This window comes from Plutella xylostella, chromosome 6 (assembly GCF_932276165.1).
Source record: "Plutella xylostella chromosome 6, ilPluXylo3.1, whole genome shotgun sequence".
NCBI classification, from domain to species: domain Eukaryota; kingdom Metazoa; phylum Arthropoda; class Insecta; order Lepidoptera; family Plutellidae; genus Plutella; species Plutella xylostella.
Genome location: NC_063986.1, coordinates 313,197 through 336,037, shown reverse-complemented (window position 1 = coordinate 336,037; position 22,841 = coordinate 313,197). Strand labels below are relative to the sequence as shown.

At 39.6% G+C, this 22,841-nt stretch overlaps 1 protein-coding gene across 14 annotated transcripts in view; it reads left to right on the top strand.

Annotated features, from left to right (window-relative positions):
• Window positions 1-18,045: 18,045 nt before the first annotated feature.
• LOC105391413 (collagen alpha chain CG42342) overlaps window positions 18,046-22,841 on the top strand; it is a 223,223-nt gene continuing 218,427 nt past the window's right edge. For all 14 annotated transcript variants that reach the window (XM_038119770.2, XM_038119768.2, XM_048621672.1 and 11 more), the window contains exon 1: window positions 18,046-18,815. In XM_038119770.2, coding sequence (XP_037975698.2) covers window positions 18,416-18,815 — 400 coding nt within the window. In that variant the 5' untranslated portion in view covers window positions 18,046-18,415. The remainder of the gene's footprint in view (window positions 18,816-22,841) is intronic.

The window sequence follows — 22,841 nt, the reverse complement described above, 5'->3', positions numbered from 1 at the left end:
GTGTTACCACCACTAAACATTGGCAATCGACAATCCTTATGCAGCACTGCTTATCTGTCGAATCTGATATAACTTGTATGGATCTGCCAGATGTTTGAATCTGTCAAAGAGAAGCCGTTTAAGAATTATTGATAGTTAAAAAAAATGTGATGATTGGATAATTTCTTGGCATGTGTGTATAGTTTCTGAAAGAGCATAGGTACTTTTAAGGTAATAAAATAAATTTGGACGAATAACAAACATTTTGTGTTTTATTAATCTAGTCCTGATACTTTTTACACAGAGTAGTATGCTTACGTGCTACGTAAAAATATATAAATATATTGAGCTTTTTGAAACACGGGCCACTACGCCATTTATCATTGAAGGGGTTCGTGGGGTTATAGTCTATTAGTTTAACCGGAGTTAGAGAGTTAACCGGAACCTAACAGCCATATATGGTAGTAAACTAAAATAAAAATTGTACTTAGCAAAATAGCCTCTGAGAGAGTTTGTAATTCATTTAAAGGGTGGACTGAATCCAGGGTCGACATGCAGGGACCAGTCAGTCCCACACCACCGGGAAAACAAAGGATTTAATTTCGTCAATGAGAGATCGTCAGTTAAATAATTTCATTACCGAGTTAATTGTGACAGTGCCCTTTCCGGGGAAAACTTGGATTTAAAACAAAGTTAAAAGTGTTGCTTCTAATGTCCAATTTAAACTTAATTTCTTTTCATAATCGGATTATGAATAATCCGGTTATTTTAATAGTTAGGTATTTCCTAGGTCATTATTATTTAAAATGCATAATATAGTAATAGGACTTGAGAATATGAGATATAATAATATTAAGAGATTTTTGGTGGCGTTGATGCCAAATTGCCTATAGTTGCCTATTGCAGGTATCAACCGAAATTCTATTGTTAAACCTTATGTAATGATTGTAAATTACCTATTTATAAATGATATAAGTGATTGTTAATTTAAATAAAAATATTATCACTTATTTAAAATGCATCATTTAATAACCAGCCGAAGGTGTTTAGACCTTCTAATATTTATAGTTTAAATATTTGTAACTGTGTCCCGCCTAACTAGAGTACTAACAATAAATTTTTTAAAAAAATATGAGAAGTTGCAACACATTCATAATTATTAACCTTAAGGTTCCAATATTATAAAATCCATATTTTTTTCAGGTAATCGACACTCCCATTTTCAGAAAATACGTGATGCGCTGAAGTGGATTACACTCTTTAAAAGGTATGATCTTTTTATGAAACATTAAATTATATCGCTCATTGGTTTGGATTTTTAAATATTGTTTCAACATTGCGGCTATTCAATTTGCAAGTCAAGTTGTTTTACCTACTAATTAGAGAGTGAACTGTTTAGCCGTAGAGCACAACCGGCGGTAATAAACCCATGCTGCGGCGACAGGACACAACTCAGCCCCCGCGGCGCTGCCAACTTGACAAACTAAAAGCATTTGGCACTCGCCACTCACGCGATTGTCCGCGTCGTACTGGGGGGTTACTCTATACTGACGAAAAACGAACGAACGAGAGCTGTCGTGCAATCGGCATGTTTAATACAACGAGATCGAGTCGTGATCAGTGCTCCGAAACTTAGTTTTTTCTTCATATAGAGTGACCCCCATGCAGTTACTGGACAGTTGCGTAACAGCCTCGTTTATGTGTTTTACTGTGGCGTACTTCGTTTTGTGCTAAATTATAGTTGAGGTTTTTCGCTGCCTGTATGTATCGTCAAATATTTTCAGTACGCTAAACTTGATTGAGTTTGCTCTTATCATAGCATGACCAGACAGAAAAAAGGCTAACACAGATTAAACATTTAACAGTAAGTCAAGTTACCATAACGGTATTGTATAAACTTTATAACAACTTACTCAGCACCTATCCAGAATAATTCTAAGCTAAACAAACTGGACAGAAACACAACGCCACTGATCTGCAATTTGCTACTGCAAGTTTTTGACAGTAACCGATGACGCTAAGTGACCGTAGTCCGTAGCTTGTAGCTACCGGCACCAGCCAAGTACAGCTGGGGGCTACTCTAGGTTATGAAAAACGAAGTTTGAGAGGGTTGTTGCGCTATTCACGACTCTATCTCGTTGTGTCACATAGGTAGTGAATTACAGCCAACCATACGAACTAGATGGGGTGTCAATGGTGAGGAAACGTTTCCATAAATTCTACCAACAACCCACTTCTACCAGTCTCTTATTTTGAATTACCTAGTTCGGTTAGTAGATTCGTGACTTTATTTACTGGTACAATGGTTGTCATTAGATTGAACTTAAAACGGTTTTACAGTAAAGAAAATGCGGGCAGTTTATCTCTTTGTTTTTGTATGTGACATACCATCTTGTTCGTATATTGCTAAGATTACAGCTGTCGTTTATTTCCCAATCTAGAGTGACCCGCGTGCAACAGCCGATGCAGCTAGTACAGGCGTAATGCCAATTCAGGCTTAAGGCCCGGCCAAGACTGTGGCGGTCTACTGCTGAAATAATTGCGAAACATGAACTTGGGGTAGGTCAGTCAGTTAATTTCAATATTCAGTAAGTAACGGTCTTATTCATAAAAAGTTACGGGAGACCTATAGGCCTGCTATAAGCAAATGTCAAAAAAACTTTATTCATAAACGATCAATAGCGCTAAAGAACTCTCCAACTGATTCGTAAAACCTTGATATGCTAAAGTTGGCTGGACCCTACTAGACACCTTCCGTAAACCTCCTATTGTACAAAAACATGGCGGCCGGTCAACAGCTGTTTAATTTTCGCAATATGTCATCGTGTGTTTACCAAAAGATATAGTGCCACAAACTTATCTGTTCCGGTGAGAGCGAACTAAATTGGTCCATACCTCATTACTTACTAATGAATTTCATATTGACATGACATACATATATGGACCAATTTAGTTCGCTCTCACCGGAACAGATAAGTTTGTGGCACTATACCTACCGAAGCGACATATTCGCAACAGTGACAAATGCTTACTAGAACAATTAGTCACTGTGCTGTAAAGATTTTCTTATTTTGACATATTGATGATTGTATGATCTGATCTCTACAACAATTACATTTATGCACCACCGTACTTTACAATAAAGCAATAGTCAAACACAAACAGTACATTTTCTTGCAACTCCTGTGGGTTGACTGGCAGAAAATACTTATAAATAGCACTAACTCCACCCTTTGTATTCTTATGTTTATATTTATGTACATTATAAAGGATTACCTAAATAAACAAATAAACTTGCTTTCAGCAGTACCCCGTCTACCGTCCTCCGCTTCCTGATCACAACCGATGATCGGATCAATTTGTATTGCCTTACCTCAAAACCCGATCACATACAAATAACAACTCTAATAGCTTTGACTTAGGTACAATTTCTACATAGAGCTGAGGCCATAATGCTGCGGTGCAGTGGCCAATGATAAGTCCAAAATGACTGTAATAAGCTTATCAGTGGATCCTAGCTTTAATATTATCTTGTGTATCAGATCTACACTGTTTGGCGATGTTTTATCAATATCTCTTATTTATCCCCTTCCTGGCAGTCAAATTAGTACCTGTTTAAAAAAAATAATAATAATTTCAGTGGGATTCTTAGGTAATAGATGATTTTATTATTTTGGATATCAATACTTATGTATAATTTTGTTTATCAAAATATAATAGGCACGGTTCCTAAATATTTTTAAACATAATACCAATGTATCTAAATGTAGGTATATAAATACATAGTAAAATATCGTATACTGTGTACTCGTATTCTTCCCCTCTTCGTGAAAATAATAGGTAAAGTTGTTCCCTTTCTTTACACAAATGTTCCCTGTTTGACTGAAATCGAAACATTTGTCTCCTTACAATAGACAAATACAGCCATGTCGTGTTTACAATGAATTCCGTTCGGATACATTTACACAGTGCATTTTTATCTATGATGCTAGCATTGGCTGGTTGTGTCTATTCTGAAGGTACTAACCATTCATTAATTTTCTTATACATTCATTTAAGTAGTATTAGGGGTGGAATTCAGAAACATTTAGTGGTCTGGCTTTATTACAACAGTAGGAATCTTGACAGTTTCCTGTTACTCGTTTGAAACATAATATTTATTATATTAAGGGTGGCTGTTACGAACTTCTATTTAAATACTACATAAATTCATTTAGCTAATTTCGTTTAATGCACTAAACAATTTTATCCTAAACATGTTTAGCTTCATAATTCACCATGGTCTTTTGATTACTATTTAGTTAAATGCGTTTAGCATCCTGCGATTTGTTATTTACGTTCAGTTCCACATCTTTTAATGAGAGACTTCATATTTTTTATTGAACATTCGAAACGACTCAGCGTAAAACGGAGTCAATCTATCAATTTCAAACATAGAGAAAATAACACTACTTATTTCAAAACAAAACTTATTTCGGCTTTCACCGCGTGGTGGTGTTTGTATTTATTTGTTGTTGTGATTTCAAAGTAAAATGAATAGTCAAGCAGCTTCTTCTCGTGTTCGTGCCCCTAATTTTACAAGGGAAGAACAAGATTTATTGTGCAATGTATTGGAACCATACTTCCACATTATAGAGAGCAAAAAAACGTTGTTCCTGAATGGTATCAGGAGATTTAATGTATATTTTATACAATAATGCTATTGCATGAGTAACTCTATGAATGATTCTGCAAGCTGTTGGTTCTTCCACACCTATCACATCTCCACAAGTAATTAATTGACTGCCAGTTGCATAATATCGGAGTGTGCAAAACAACTGGTTCATTGGAGTAACTGCATTATTTCTGTAACAATAATTATAGGTATAAATAAAAGTATAAGATAAATTAATATTATACCTAGGTATAATAAAAGTTTCGAATCCCGGCGCTGACATGTACCAATGAGTTCTTTTAACTTAAGTACAATGTATATCATCGCTCTTACGGTGAAGGAAAACATCGTGAGGAAACCTGCATATCTAGATCTAGCACATCTAGATAATAATATGTGAACCCACCAGCCCGCAGTGGACCAGGGTGGTGGGAAATGGTCCAAGCTTAGGAAGGCAGTTTAGACCTTGGGGATATGCACAAAGGTTCCACTCGAGAGAGCCAGGTGCAGGTACTTACACCCCCACAGAGAATAGAATAGAATAGAATAGCGATACAGTTTGTTTTGTCAAACGAAATCTCATAACAAATTTTTTATCCGGTACTGTCTCAAATAAGTTAGTTCTTTCTGCAATATAGCGTAATGAGCGAGGTCTATTCATATAGAGAAGTAATTCTTCATCATCGTCATCAAACAAAATGTCCCACAAATCCATTATTTATTAGATAACCTCAACATAACCTCTGAACAATGACCTCTGAATCTCTCACAGACAACAACTAGACATCACTGAGGAAAAATGCTAGAAATGGAAAAGTTCTCTTGACAGCCGGTCGGTCAGCTGTTCGCCGCGACTGACGCCATGACATGCGTAGTAGATAAATGTGTTTAGTAAAGTTAAATAGCCATTTGACCGCATTTAGGTTTAACAGATTACTAATCATATTTAAGTCGTGGTAAAAGATGTTTTACGAAATTTTATTTCAAATTGTGTTTAAATAAAAAGTTAAATACATTTATCACTTTTATAAAAGCCACCCTAAGTACTGAGGTGAATATCGTTTACATCAAATAAGGGTGGCTGTTACGAACTTCTATTTAAATACTACATAAATTCATTTAGCTAATTTCGTTTAATGCACTAAACAATTTTATCCTAAACATGTTTATCTTCATAATTCACCATGGTCTTTCGAGTACTATTTAGTTAAATGCGTTTAGCATCCTGCGATTTGTTATTTACGTTCAGTTCCACATCTTTTAATGAGAGACTTCATATTTTTTATTGAACATTCGAAACGACTCAGCGTAAAACGGAGTCAATCTATCAATTTTAAACATAGAGAAAATAACACTACTTATTTCAAAACAAAATTTATTTCGGTTTTCACCGCGTGGTGGTGTTTGTATTTATTTATTGTTGTGATTTCAAAGTAAAATGAATAGTCAAGCAACTTCTTCTCGTGTTCGTGCCCCTAATTTTACAAGGGAAGAACAAGATTTGTTGTGCAATGTATTGGAACCATACTTGCACATTATAGAGAGCAAAAAACGTTGTTCCTGAATGGTATCAGGAGATTTAATGTATATTTTATAAAATAATGCTATTGCATGAGTAACTCTATGAATGATTCTGCAAGCTTTTGGTTCTTCCACACCTATCACATCTCCACAAGTAATTAACTGACTGCCAGTTGCATAATATCGGAGTGTGCATAACAACTGGTTCATTGAAGTAACTGCATTATTTCTGTAACAATAATTATAGGTATAAATAAAAGTATAAGATAATTATGTAGTCAGATAACTTTATTATTTCAATACCTACTTACCTGGTGGAAATAAATTCAAGATGATGTTGAATTTCTTGTAGTAGAAGCGATACAGTTAGCGAGCGGTGGTAGCTCAGTGGGGTAAGCGCCCGTTTCTCACGCCAGAGATGCGGGTTCGAATCCCGGCGCTGACATGTACCAATGAGTTCTTTTAACATAAGTACAATGTATATCATCGCTCTTAGGGTCAATTCAGACGTACCACAACCACACCACAGCCACAACCACACCACAACCACGCGGTGTGGTCGGGCGTATATTTTGTATTGACAATTAATAATCCAATTCACACGTGCCACATTTTGCCGTTGTTATCGACCACCTGTGTAATACGACCACATTGCAACCACATCGCAACCACAACGCAACCACATCGCAACGGCAACGCCGCCACGCGGCGGCGGCACCGCGGCAACCTGTTTTCCGTATTAACTGCACACGACGACGGGGTTACCACATCGCAATGACAGCGACAACGCAACCACATCGACATTTTGTCGCTGCCACAACGCAACTGCAAAAAGCCGCTGTCATACAATTCACACGTAACCACAGCTTGACCACATTTTGTCGCTGCGACGTGGTGTGGTTGTGGTACGTGTGAATTGACGCATACGGTGAAGGAAAACATCGTGAGGAAACCTGCATATCTAGATCTAGCACATCTAGATATGTGAACCCACCAACCCGCAGTGGACCAGGGTGGTGGGAAATGGTCCAAGCTTAGGAAGGCAGTTTAGACCTTGGGGATATGCACAAAGGTTCCACTCGAGAGAGCCAGGTACAGGTACTTACACCCCCACAGAGAATAGAATAGAATAGAATAGCGATACAGTTTGTTTTGTCAAACAAAATCTCCTAACAATTTTTTTATCCGGTAGTGTCTCAAATAAGTTAGTTCTTTCTGCAATATAGCGTAATGAGCGAGGTCTATTCATATATAGTAATTCTTCATCATCGTCATCAAACAAAATATCCCACAAATCCATTATTTATTAGATAACCTCAACATAACCTCTGAACAATGACCTCTGAATCTCTCACAGACAACAACTAGACATCACTGAGGAAAAATGCTAGAAATGGAAAAGTTCTCTTGACAGCCGGTCGGTCAGCTGTTCGCCGCGACTGACGCCATGACATGCGTAGTAGATAAATGTGTTTAGTAAAGTTAAATAGCCATTTGACCGCATTTAGGTTTAACAGATTACTAATCATATTTAAGTCGTGGTAAAAGATGTTTTACGAAATTTAATTTCAAATTGTGTTTAAATAACAAGTTAAATACATTTATCACTTTGGTAAAAGCCACCCTAAGTGTAATGGAGTACTCATAAAAACAAATGTCTATCAAACAATATAGGTACATAGCAATGTGGCTACTAGAAGTATTAAATATTATTATACTTAGGCCCTGTTTCACAATGTCTGGTTAGTGGCTACCTGTGAGATAAAATACATGCTGTCACTGTAAAAAATAATAATAACAGATAGTGACAGCATGTATTTTATTTATCTCACTGGTAGCCACTAACCAGACATTGTGAAACAAGGCCCAAACCTGTAAAATAGCTTATACTTTGAAGGTTAAATAATTAAGTTACCTAAAGTTTGATATTGAATATATAATAAGTATCTAAGTACCTAGTTGTTAGTTGCAAATTAAGTTTTTTTACATACATTACCTAATACTATTACTTTGACAGGCACAGTGTAGTAACATGGTGCTCAGTTTAAATATGCAAAAAATTGCAAATTCGAATAATTTTTCAGAAGTGGGACAAAGAACTCGAAAAAAATGGCGGAAAAAGACAACACCGAAATCATATAAAATCCCGAGTTGGCCGTTTGTTTAAACATTAAGTGGATGTACAAAAATTTGTAACCAAATTTTCACCCGCGCGCCGCCGATAAAAGAATTTACTTTTCATGAAAGTACACGAACATCCAGCTCAGAAACGTAATGTAAATAATTTTATCCCAACGTTTATTCGCTAAGAGCTTTTAGAGTCACTACCTACTTACCGAGGCTTCTGTAGCTGAAATCTTCGGGAATTCTTATTCGACTATACGGAGAATAATTCGATGCTTTGTTATTTAATTTAAGTCGGCACCTATTTGGAAGGGTCACTTCGTCCTTCTTTTACAGCACTTATTAATGGTTATATCTAACCCCTTTATTTATCATCCCCTCCACATCAATCTGTAGGTATTCGATTTGCATATACGCAGTTTCAGTTCAGCTATTAGGTACTGCCCATTACCATTAAGTACTTTGGCAAATGCGTATCAGTGACACAATATTAGAGGTATTATCATAGAATAACATAGAATATGTTATTGTTATTCTATGTACTACTGTACTTGTTATTCAATGGTATTATTAAGGTATACGGCGAAATATGTATCAGTGAACAACTCAAGGGGGTCAGTCTGCCAAAATCTGATTAAAATAATTTCTCAATTTTATTTAAAACATCTAATTTAAAAAGTTTAATTTCTATAACAACGATGAAATATTAATAAATAAATAAACCTATAATTGAATTGATTTTGAATGTAGGTACTTATGTGACAGTCACAGCGTAGGGATAGGGGATAGTAATTCACACAGTCCTATGAAACGACAGCTTTTTATCAACCACATCTGACTAATCTATTCATTCACACCCATATTGTTAATCTCTAACAATAGATTTTTACATTTTTTTAACATGATGTGAATATTTTATAAGCATATTTTTTATCTTATGGTGAACTTCCATCACATCATAACTAGGTATTTCTTCATCATTTTTTATTAAGTAGCTAGATTTAAATACTTAGTTACGTGACATTTTGAAAAGATCGATCTGACCTAAAGGCTTATGCACATTTTACATCTAATTGAAATAATTGAACAGCACCCCCAAACAAAACACTGCCAAATGAAAGCAATACGAATGGTCAATAGTATTCTGTCACAGATAATCTGTGATGTATAATTTATTGACAGTCGCGGATGCGAGACATCAGCCAATCAGGAGATAGCATCGCGCGGCCACCAATACATGCGGGTTGCGGGTCCACAGTCACTGTGTGTTTGTTACTTTGTGTCATTGATTCTCTATCGATTTGTTATTATTAGTGTGTGGGGATTTTGTTAGGTCGTTTACAGTATAGTACTCAAACATTTTTATAAACGATATTTTGCGTAATGCGGTAAAACAGCGAGTAACACAGGACACGCTGCAGCCGTAGTCGTATAAGTTATGCCGATACAGCTGGCGACCTTTTGGCGAGAGTACAAATATACATTTTGAAAGTATATACTTACTTACATTACTTACACTTTGTATACTTTTATTCAATTATGCTATGTAGCTAATATGCAAGACTTTCAACCTAAAACCATTGTTTTTGCCGTTTCTGCCAACCTATTAGGTATGTGCTTGTGCAAGATTGTTCACTCGGCTCGCAGCCGCGATGTGGGGTAATTGGTAGGCTATCAGCCACTGCAAAGTTCAAACGGACAAATAAGGGATTTGATTATCTAGCAGCCCTTATTGGCGGCGGATACTGAGCACAGAGCGGGCGCCCTCTGACAATAGCCATAAACTCGATGAGATAGTTGTGGAATGCTCCGTTAATTAATCTACTCTGTTTATTGCTTGTCTTGATTACGACTATCAGGTTTCGAACCATAATAATGCTATTAGTCATCGTGAATACCGTTTATAATAAACTGAATACATAGAGTTGCTGATGTGAATGTTTTTGACATAATAAAAGAACATTTCCAAAATGCAGTAACTATTTAGAATAATTGGATTCCGAGCTGTGTCACTCTCATGAATGTATTCAAATTATAATTTGAATTCTAATATAATCCCGGTTTATCAAAATTCGGCTAAGCATCGGGCCGGAATAACTCGCGATACATCGCGTAGATCCGATGTATTGTCGACTTATCTCGGAGCACATAAATTATCAACAATTGGCTGATCAACGATAAGCGCTTGTCTCGTTAGCTTGTGACAATTTGTCGATTCCGTGTCGTGTAGAGATGGAGAGATATCGCCAGCAGACAATAAACGATATTAAAATTTATTCTATTGAGGTGTGGGCAACCGGCGACGCGTCGAGAAGGCACTAAAGATTATAGTTGTGTTTATTTATACAAGTTTTTTAGAATTTAAATTGGAAGTCTGTTTTTATACCGTCATAAAAGAGGAATTTACGAATAACAATACAGTTATTCCGGATGCTTGCATATTTTTGAAATGAAAATTAAATTTTAGATTTCAGTGCTTAAACACATGCACCACTTGTTTTCATATCGAATAACATGCAGAGTACGAAGCTAAATTCTATCGGAACATTTTCTGCAGAGGAAATTCCAATATCAACAGAAGGGTACCTAATGTGTTGAGCGAAGCTAAGTCCGGCCACCAGCAGGCGCTTCAAGTAATCCTGGTATTTTTGATCGAACCATAGACCTGAGCACCACATTGAATTATGCATTACAGTGTAGCCAAGGAGCACCTGAGAAGTTTACTAGCTGCTTGAAAACCGCTCAGATTTCAAGGGTATTTTCCGGTCTGTAGGAGGTATCATGGATGCAGCGGAATAGTTTGAGCCTTCCCTCGGCATTTCGCCATCTCTCCCCTCGGGTGCGGGGGCGGGGGGCGGTGGGGAGGGGGGGATGCACATACGCAAATGTTTGCTCAAACATTACCGCGTCCCGGCGACACATGCTAAAGACCCTCGCGTTCGGTAAATTATTGAGTCGAAATATAAGCCGCTTGCTTTAACGCCAGATGCTATTCAAATGTCTTCAACTCTATTAGTTTGCGCAGTTATTTGTCAGCCGGGAAGCTGTTGAAAGTTTTATTTACGACGTCGGAGGGACTGCGTGACCTGCCTCCCATCTGTCCCGAATCGTTCAGGCTGAAAATGAAAGCTTAATGGATGAAATTAATGGTGCAAAAGTGCAACAATCGCAGAAAGCTTCGCGTTCGACTCGCAATGCCATCAATAAAACGGTTCGACTCATCTTTTTCTCCCATTCGGTTTTAAAACTTCATAATAAATAGCGGAGCTGTGGGCGGGCGCGCGTGAAGAATAGCGCAGCCTCAGTTTCACATGAATGAGGGCACCTGATAAAAGAAATTCTTCGCGAGATCAAACGGAGGAAAATAAATGGTGCTTGGCTACCTCCCCCCCCCCCGCGCCCCGCCGCCCGCGCCCCTCGTCCCGGCGGACGCAAGAAATCGTTTGCCAAATCGGATCTCTCACTATCTGCCCGGATTTGCCATTTTCTTATGACATTTGTTATTCGCTACCTTCGCAGCTTTATCTATCATTGTCATGCCACCTTATGCCAATTTCATTTCTCGCTCACCCGTTTCGTCTCGTCCTGTATCGGTGAGCTGTTTTTCTGGTTAACTGAAGCGTTTTATAAACAATCACATCGTATAGATAGATCAAAGTGGAAAGAAAATTACTTCCTAAATGAATCCAATTTATGGAGCGGGCGGGTGGGGTTGGTGTAGAAGAATGTAGGGATAGTACTGTATACAGGGTGGTATAAATGAAATAGGGGAACTGTATCTCTTTACACATCCCAATGAGTGCGGACAAAGTGCGGCGCGTGCAGCCGCGATATCAGCCGGACCTCAGAAACCATTCCACGGGACATAACATACAGCCTTATTAACTGGACATTTATTATATTGCCTTATATCGTTACTGACAACACTTACCACCCTCTTTTAAAAAGAATACTGTCATATTATACACACACACACACACACATCAAACTGACAACTATAGAACCACAAGTTGAAACTGATCAATTTAAATCGATTAATCGATCGTAACCTGTTCATTACAGAAGCAATAATAGTAAATAAGGTTAGCGTACAATACTGCTGCTGATACTAACAAAGGGAGTTTATAGTTCTAATTAAAGTAACAAGTACCAGGGACTAATGGCACGAGGGAGCTCCTAAGTTTCATCTCACTAAATACACCGTGTTCATAGTTTCAGACTTTATTAAGACTAGAGTACCTTAACTACGTTTAAGTGATTTCGTGCCCACTTATTTATAACAAGGTTACTTAGGGCTTTAATCGGATTTAGAGTTATTTTAGTAACTATTACTAGAGGGTTTCTAATTCCGTAGCATTTTCTGAAATAGCGAAAAGATATATAATTTGGACCATAATTAATATATATTTCTTTATTTTATAAGCTTTTATGTTTCGGTCCTTACACACTGTTATAGTTTTATTTTAGGGAAAAGTTTTACTCTCAATTGATTTGAGTCCGTGGAAATAGGATTAATGAATCTATGTATCAAAAATTTTGGAACAGTTTATTAAACAAATATGTTTTCATATCAGTAATTATATAAAATTTTATAGAAATAAGTAGGTAGGTTTGTACTGTAGCATTAAGAACCAAAATAACTTCTTCGAGTTTAGCTTTAAAGTTTCTAAACAGGCTTCAAGTCATCCCTCACTCGCGCAGTTTGCCGAAGTTCTAAAGTAAGTAATTGTTGTGTGCGATAACAACCACCACTTCCGGGGAAATTAAACCAGGCACGCAACTGTCGCCCCGCCAGCGTCACCAGACCCCCGCACCCTCCATGTCCTCTAAATTAAACGATGAATCTGATGGGTCAAGCTACGCTGGTGATAGTAAATTTTCTTACGAAGCGAGTTGTTTCCTCGGCGCGTCCTAAACACACATGGGTCCGAAATTTGTTCAGACTTTTGGTAAGACGTTCCAGTTTTCGCTGTTCTTTCATCAATTTATCAAACTTGCAAAAACTTTTACCCTTGGACTAATATACCTAGTTGAATGTTGGAATAGATAGAGATAACTAGATTTATTCATTTACGACTTTTTAAGTTCCTTTCAGTGAATTGCAACTGAAAACTTTTAAATTGACTTTTAGTAATGGAGCCAATATAAGACAGGTATTTGATACCACACAATCAAAAGCGGTCTAACGACTTTTAATGAGCACTTACCCCAACATTCAGTCATACATCAACGCACCATCTTCATACATGATATTCAAATGCGCTGCATCTCATAAATACTACGAAACGACACAAGTACCCGAGTCAGGGGTTACTCTACGAGATGGAGACGTAGCTCGAGCAGCTGTGGCCCTAAACTTCATGTTTTTCGTCATGTAGAGTGACCCTCAGTTTAATACATGGACATCAGTATGCGCGGCGGGTGGCGACGGCAATTAGGAGAGTATTGCGTCTGAAATTCAAATGGCACGCGAGAGAGGCCCTAATAGTTTCGACCCTTAAAATTGCTTCGCCGACGCGTGATGGTTTAATCGCTCATGTCAGTGAGTTCCGCTAATTGTTTCCATGTGTGTTATGTGCGCCTGGTAGGCAGGTAGCGGCTGATTGGTTACAGTTTCACTAGATTAACATGTTGGATATTCCCTTCAAAATTACTATTTAAAGTTATGATACCAAAAATAAAACATGGAAAACAATGGTGAGAATTTAGACATCAAAGACAACCCACAGAGCCCTATAATCAATACCAACACAACGTGGCAATTAGGATTTCCAAATGGTTCAACAGATAAAGGTGAAATCGTAAGCTATAAAGTCATCACACAGCCGGGGGCGAGCGACCAGGAGTTCATAAATCACAGAAATATCCAATAGTAAACCCGAACACCCACCAGCCCAGCAAGACCTCTGGCCACAACATTCGATGCAAATAACAACGATAATTAAAATCTAACAAATATCTCGGAATCAAAGGTCAGCGCTCATTGGCTAGGAGTCGTGACGAAGCCGGGTGAAACCCGAGTACGATAGTAAATGTTATGGAAGTGTTTATTACTGCTTTTATTGGGCAAGCAATGGGCGCAGACGGGCTAATGCCCCGATCGTGAGATGCAGCTATGAGTTAACTCAGATTTGGAGTGCGGTGGCTTTTTATAACCTTCTTCATGCATTCACGACTTCATTTCCATCTCGCGAGCACATGAGAAATGTTCCTACGTTCTCTGATCTCTCGTGAACTGCGGAGACGGCTGCGGTCAGAAGACCTACCATGGGGCGCGTGACGCGCTCGTCAAGACGTGACAAAACTTTTCCGTCGAGCTCACTCGAAACACGCGGCTTCGGCTGCGAGTTCGACGGAAAACCTTTATCGCGTATTAACGTGAGCGTGTTACGTTTGTGCTAGGCTATCAGGAGTAGGTTCACTCGGTGATCCTAAATAAAATAATTTACACACACGCACTCACGCCTTGTACTAATGTACTCCCTTGCGGGGTAGGCAGAGGTGCATTGCTGCACCCACTTTTCGCCAGAGTGTATGTTAGTTAGTCCCAATGTAATAGGGGGCGGGCCTATTGCCATTTTACGGGCACATCCAAGACCCGAGAACAAATATCTGTGTTTAAACAAATATCTGCCCCGGCCGGGAATCGAACCCGGGACCTTCGGCTCAGTAGTCAGGGTCACTAACCACTACGCCATTCGGTCGTCTAATTTACGAGGTCGAATAATTGAGTACACTCGAATTTCTTGAGCATTTTTACCAGAAGGGCGCACCCGAGAAGGCTCAAGAGTCCTAAAGCCGCGGAACCTAATTTGGGATTTCGTACAATAAGCAACACGGCCGTCCCCCGGGAGAGTGGGTGACCGGCTTCGCCCAACAATTCATAAAATAGAGGAAGTGGCTCAATTTACAATGGTAACAAACCGACCCGATACCCGCTGCTGGCCGATATTTCACTTTCGTTACGGTGTTAGTCGACTGATTTCATTTGCAAAGTGAAATATCCTATCTATAAAATGTATGTATCTACTATCTACTAAGGTGCAGGTTGGTTATTCCGAAAGGTTTTTGGGTGAGTGGGATACTCGTACAGTATGTTCGTATTTTGTCAATTTATGAGGACTGGTTGGGTCATTTTGATTCATGTAAGGACGCTTTTTATACTTGAATATACTACCTAAAACTCTGTTTAACAGACTTCTATAAATACCCACGGAATTCGTAAATATTTTAGTTTCAAAAGTTGATATTTTTTTCTTTGCACGAGAGTAATTCCGAATGAATGCGGGTTATTCGGAAAAACATTTAAAATGAGTTTTAGTTAATTTAATCTAAAGGACCATATGTATTTTTCGGTCAGCTATAACCTCGCAAAAACTTATTTCGAAATATTGCCTAGAACTGCCCAGAAGTACTTATACACATTTATATGATATATTTTATAATTCGGAATTGCCCGATCCACAGAATTTCATAGTAAAATGTTCCAACATTCGGAATTACCCTAGTACACACATTCCGGAAAATACAAAAAATTAAAGCTAGGGTTTTTAAACTCCGAACGTAGTGAACAAAAACGACAATCTTTTGGATGAAAAAACAAACAGTTAAATAACTTAACTGATTTATAATTACCGATGTGCGGGTAATTCCGAAAATTCAAAAATCCGGAAATTTGCACTTTTTTACTAATTTTATGTTTTTACACGCACGCTCGGTCCTAGCGCCCTGAGTCAACCCAAGCGAGGTAGAAGATTAAGTTGCCATCAAGGTGAATGGTTCCATGGTTCAAAGTATGGCTGCGTTGGAAGAAATCGGTAAAAATCGGAATTACCCGAAATTCGGCATTACCCACCTGCACCTTATATCGTATGTTCTAGGTAGTTAATAGTAAAGAGTTTAAATAAATAAATATTACATTTAAGATAAGATAAGGTCGCATTAGATTCTATAACAAAACAGATGCCATCATTTAAAATATAATTCGTGCATAATGTCTCCGCAATGAAGTCTCAAAGCTACCTGAACTTCGCTAAAGACACGGTTTCAATATTAATATTAAACTTCAACGACTGCCGTTCGAGCCAATCCGAAGTTGTTAAGGAATACGAGTCTTAAGCACATAATGCTAATTTACGTCGAAGATTTCCCTCGACACTCGTCGAGATTCCATAATCATTATCCAAAGTTCCGAAGTATGCGATGAACAAAACTTGGCGCGGAAACTTCCCTCGTCTCGAGGGTGCGTTGTCTTCTATTATTTAAAAGAGTGCAGTGGATTAATTTTTAAAACGGAGCTGTCACCGACCACTGGTGCTTTATGCTTCACTTTTGACGAAGTAGAGAAGTTTAAATTAAATTTAAACAAGTGCAAGCGTGAAGATGAATCGCCGGCACACGTCGCCCTTCCCCGCCCCCGCCTCGCCCCGCTCGCCCCCGCAGGCTCGTGCTAAATAACGACAATCTAGTTTTAATTGCCGCTATTTGTTTGGGCCGGAAGCTGCGGATTCCCCGCTGATGGCCGCGCGGCGCTTAACATATTAATGAAGGCGAAGTTGCCAAAAATGAGGGGACCCACTAGACTCCCGAGCACACTTCATCTTCACTAATAAAACTTGGCTATAAAGTGGCATTTAAAACTTTTCCGAAATGCAATTAAAAACCGCCCATGAAACCGAGACAAAGTCATAAATAACGTGAATAAAATTTTGAATGGCCATTTAGATATTGATAACGAGGAAGTTTAATGCTGTAATGTGGCTGTGATGCTCAGTGTCAAGTTCTCTATTTTCATTTGCCTACGCACGTCTACTGCGAGGTCCGTGGTCGGTGGATCAAGTGGCGTTAGTTTTTGTTCGGCGCCCGCGAGCGCTGCCACTTCGTTTTTAATGACTCTATTAAGAAGATTAATTGCTACTATCGTTTTAAAAAAGTTTCTGCTTTTTTCATTCCATACAAATTTAATTAATGTCGATACAGATCTTTTAAGCGTCGTGCTTAATGCCCGGCTTATATTAGTTAATGCGAGCCGTTAAATTGTTTTTTTCGTGTGTGTGTCTGTGGATGTTTCAATCGTTTCTCGGTTGTTTTTTGTTGGTTGGCATCGTTTAGTATCGATCTCCGCTCGTCCCGGCTGCTCGCGTCCCCTCGGCTCTTCCACACGAGATGAGCCCAATTTGGCGGAGCCCCGACCTGCAGTGTGGGCCCACGCATCTCTTTAGAGATCCCGCCACAAGACGCTTAGCCTCTCCGTGTGTGCCGCTCGGGTGCTGCTCGGTAATTTCATCCACAAATTCGGTCGGTATTTCCGTTTGCATAATTTTATTTAAAAAGGGGATCTCCGCGCTTTCATAGCTCTTCTGGCTCGCTGGAACTTTGGTGTCCGATAGCGTGGACAAACTTACAACCGTACGCTGAACAAGTTAGAATGGGAAGCAGACTGGAAATTCAATTTGCATTCGTATTCCTTCAGGCTTTATCGGCAAACGAAATTTGTCAGCACACTTCATCAGATTATTCTGATTCGTGAATCCGCTTACTGAACTTTATAATAATATGTTTACCAATACTTTGCAAATCATTGTCATTCATACGCTGTATAAATCCCACAATAATTTCTTAAAAGATATGTATTGTCCATTTATCGTGGCGAAATCCCTTAAACCCTGTAATAAGGTCCCGAAATCGTCGTCCGACATCGCTTGCGGCATGAAGTAGCGGGTCCCAAGTCCCAACTCCCGCGGTCACGCCGCCAGTGGCGCTCCGCCTGCCGACGAGAGAGGGTGTCCGCGCGCGCCGCACTCGCACACGAACTCAAACACGATCGCTCATCAACACGACTACGAGAAACAATTGTTACTTTTTGTGATTTTCCAAAATAATTCCATTCCAAGTCATTGTTAAACCCATTAGGTCTACAAAAACGTGTGCACCGCGCAAATTTCTTGAATTTCACGACAGCCGAAGAATTCACTGAAATTGCATTGCGGATTGCGGCAAACCTAGCCAGTCGTATAAACTTCACTGCGTCCGTTCCATTGTGAAAAATGAATCATATTCTGTGCAACGGATGAGTCGGTAATCGGGTACGAGAATCCAAAGATGCCTTTAGAATCTATAGGTAGCACGTGAGGAACGATGACGATGATAGTGAAGGTGGGAGGGAAAGCGCCCGCCAAGCCAGCGGCGCAGGAGACTCCCAAACCCGAGAAGAAGAAGAAGGACAAGTGCGAGTCGCCGTGCTCGGAGCGATGTCCGGGGGATCCGTGGTTATACTGTGCGGTGTTGTGGTGTGCGTGCGCCATGAGCCTGGTGTCGAGCGGGTTCTCGCTGCACCGGCAGCAGGCGCTGACGGCGCGGCTGGCGCTGCTGGAGGAGCAGCACCGCGCGCTGCGGGCCGCCGTGCTAGAGCCGCAGCAGCCGCCGGCGCCCGTGCTGGACCCGCCGCCCGGCCGCCTGCGCCGCGACGCCGGCGCGCCCGACTACTGGCGGCCCAGGCGGAGCATACGCGACTACGGAGACTGCGTCTGTCCACCAGGTAAATAGTCACCATGTGCCCCAGACACTGTAAAAAGTTAGACAGTGTTTACCAGATGTTTAGCGCTCTGAAATTCGTTGCAAAGCGGTCAAAAGCCATTCTAAATCACGTGGTAACATAGTTTATTTTAAGTCTGATATAATCAAGGCAAATTAAAAAACGGGGGTAGACATTTTTATACGACACGATGATAGTATTCAGATTGTTTCATCCGAAACGATATAAAGAATCCAATGATCGGATAAATGGCCCGGCTACAGTTATTATTGACTTATCTCGCGCCCGCTTTCAATACGAAACTGATGAACTCCATCAATATTTGGCCAGTGGACATCCAAAAACAACACGCGATTTCCAACTCAGCAAAATAGCATCGGGATTTTCATCCCAATCTTTATTGCACTACCAACGGTTTTATAGTTCTTTGTTTTGGTTACTTTATTCATGAATGCCGAATCCATTCGGATATTTGTATTCATGACGTTTGATCTCATTACCGCTGGTAATGCCAGTGCGTTTATTTGCGAATTAAAATCGGTATGACTGCGATTGTCATGCATAATACAATTTTGAATTATGTAGTATTTTGTTTCGGTACTCAAAGTTGATAAATAAATAATGCATCAGATAATTCTGATATCTCTATTTAAATGTTATCGGCTATAGAGTGACTGCTAGCTAGCGCAAAGCCCACTTAAGCTACAACTAAAATATCACAGCGGGTCCGCAGGGTATTCTCAACAGCTATTACATTTTTGTCGTTGCGCCCGCCACGTCGGTAATCTGGCCGGGAAGCCGTCACCTCAACCCCACAGCCACCGCGCCGGAGGGTGTCTGATCGAAAAAATGATAAACGCCTGCTGTCGCAGATAACGCTGGGGGTGACAGTTTTTATTTAAAAGCCGGGATAAGCCCTGTTAATAGAGAAATAAAATTGAGGATCTATTAGTTAGTTGGTATAAAGTTTCACGATGGTGTAAGTAGTAGAAATGTTTTGGTGTCCTTCCGTTAAAAGTAGCTTTAATTTTTTTTTTACTATAACCATAACTTTGATTTGAGGATATAGTTAATGTCGAATAATCCTAAAATAATAAAGTTAAATTCTATCCTATAAATATGTGATATCCAACGAGATTTCCTCGCCAAAAGCTTTGATAAACTATTCCAATATGACAGAAATGTAGTAACTCACAAATAAATAACATTGCAAAAAAAAATTACACAGCACCGTATGAAAGTGAATTCCCACAAACCCCAATTAAAGTAACACAAATCAATATCCAAACCACATTGACCAAGCGCCAGAAAAGCAAATAAATATAAGTATAAAAAACGTGAACCAACAGCACGGGCGATAAAACTGACGCGTGCGACTGACAGGCCTTCGATGTCGACGCGGATTATTGCTGTTCGCGATAAACCCTCCTCTCGCACGACCTCACATCACGCAAGCATCATCTCTCACGACATGGACATAAGAGCCACCACCAATTAATCCACGGGACAACTGGAAGTGAACCGAGAGTGGTGTCCCGTAGTAGTGGTCTCACGCTATTGATCACTGCCCCTGTGTAGCGCGGCTAATAGCTAGATTCGGCGCGCCCTATTATCCACGATTGGTTGGATTAGTAAGTTATTACAACAGAAATTTGGTCCTTCGGCTTACGTTTAATTTGAGAGTCAATTAGGAACTCCCCAAATAGTTATAAGTTCTAGAGATTAAAAAAACGTTTTGGAGTAGAACTCCACTTAGTTATTCCGTGAATTGTGACAAAAACGGCCACAGAAAAACATGTCTCCGCCGCTTTATAATCTCGACGCGTCAACGCATGCCCTTTTATTGTCGCGCTGAAACGAAAGAAGCCGTAAACAGCGCATAAAGTCGAGTTCACACGCCCGACATTCCATAAAGTTGTTAATGAGTAAATTCATTAGTATGGGTCGCGGATACTCTATCTAGAGCCTTACATGCGGGTCGCACTATCAACATTGTTTGTAACTTCCTCGGCTTTTTGTTCATCCCCGCCGTCTTAATGACTAAAGGCTTGGAAGTAATACAAGGAACGGCTCAGGGCTCACTGACGAAGCATGTTATTTCGTATTCGTTTCGGATTAATTAGAGGAGTTGGTTGTTAGTTGGGGCGACTTATTGTCGAGTCATTTTGTGTGAATAGAGATGTCTCTGAGCACGTCTCGTCCCCGACTAAACTGAACTCATTATGACTGTATAGGAATTTGACTACTTGCATGTGTACAATTAAAATAGTCGTTGAAATAAAACCATCATTAATATCGGTTAAAGACGAATAATTATCTATTGTATATTGATTAATTAGCAAAAACTAAAATCTAATGCAGCGGAAGTATGAGACCCTTAGAAACAGCGGGCCAACAACCGCGAAGCTCCACCAAAACTGATGAATTTATAATCAAGTTGAAGGCAACAAGGAATTGAAGGCGATAACGAAACAATGGCGGCGAAACTTTCCAAATATCGACCTCACGAATACTTCGAATATTACGAACTTGGAAAATTCTAGCATGTTTATTTGCCTAATCAAGTGGAAATTGTTTTGCCAAAACAAGAGAACAATAAAGTAACTGTAAAGTTGGAATCAAGATATTGTTTGTTGAAGGCAACTTTCCGCACGTGACTGATCCATTGTCCAATATTTGCTCAAACATTTAGCCCAGCATGATGCCGTGTGAAGAACTTAAAAGCCTCTTAAAGTTTAACGGGTCAAATGTTGGCACTAATTGAATGTTTGCTCCAACGCGCGCTGATGGAGACCTCAGAGCGACGCCTACTGATTTATATGCAAATCGACTTCTTGAACGTGATTTCAGAAATGTGGGGAATAAAGTGGAAGATTGATTGAAACGAGATTGAAAAGCTCCTTTGCTTGCCGCGATACGTGTGAGGTGTACGCACATCACAATATATTGCAGCTCGAGCAGCTTTATTTATACATTGACTAATTTACGAGTGTTGCCACGAAGACCGGTGGGCTCGCGATGAGATTGTTGCCTCTTGTGCCAAAAAAGGATCGAATCCTTCCTGGACTTGGTTAAAATTAAGTTGATTAAAAGGAGTGGATGTTTCATGGAATTGCTAAATACATAGGTATTTTTTTTATTTAGTATGTTATAACAGATCTATGATGTAGGTACATACCTCTTTAGCAGATAATTTCTGTCCTAAACGCTTATTTAAATTCCTTCACAGTTTGGATTTAAGTCCCCAAATGTCGCATTGCGATGTCAAATAAACAAACCCCATGTCAAATCCACTTCATGTTGTTTCCCACTTCTGAAAACGAAAACATAACATCAAAGTCTCGTCACGCACCAAAAGAATGTTGAGAAACTATTCGAAATCAAAAACATGGCGTAACCGCGCCATTTGCCACCATCGCTCAGCGTAGAGACGGTGACAGAACAAATGAAGGCAATTCATTAGAAGCACTCGTCGGAACGGAGCGGGGATTGAACCCTGAACCCGAGTCTCGGAGGAATTCTCCGCTGGATCTACTGCTCCTGTCCTAAGACGAGATAGAGAGCGGAGGCAGACAGCTTTTCAAACGTTAATTGACTTTTTCACTTTTAATTGAAGAGCCGAGTGAAAAGAGCGCTCGTTGGCTGCCTGTCGAGGACTTCACCGTCACCACACATTTTTCCTTTGAGATTTTGCATTTTTCTGCCAACAGCTAACAAGTATCTATTTAGCTTTTTGTAGAAACATACAGACGCTTAGTGCTACATAAAATTATGTCTTTCACACAAAAAAAAAAACTTTCCCAAATGTATGCAATCATAAAATTATTCAGATTGACTACGTCGTAAATGGGCCCCCATTCAATTAGGAAAAGACCTACGTTTGCTTCCCAACCACGAAACCAAAATCGCTTGGAAAGTTTCCTTAAGCCGTCCTTCCCTCAAGTATTCAATCTCTCACTCAGATCTCACGCTAATGGAGTCGCGGTGTGGACTAATTGATTCCTCTGTTAGCTGAATGCCCTCAACAAC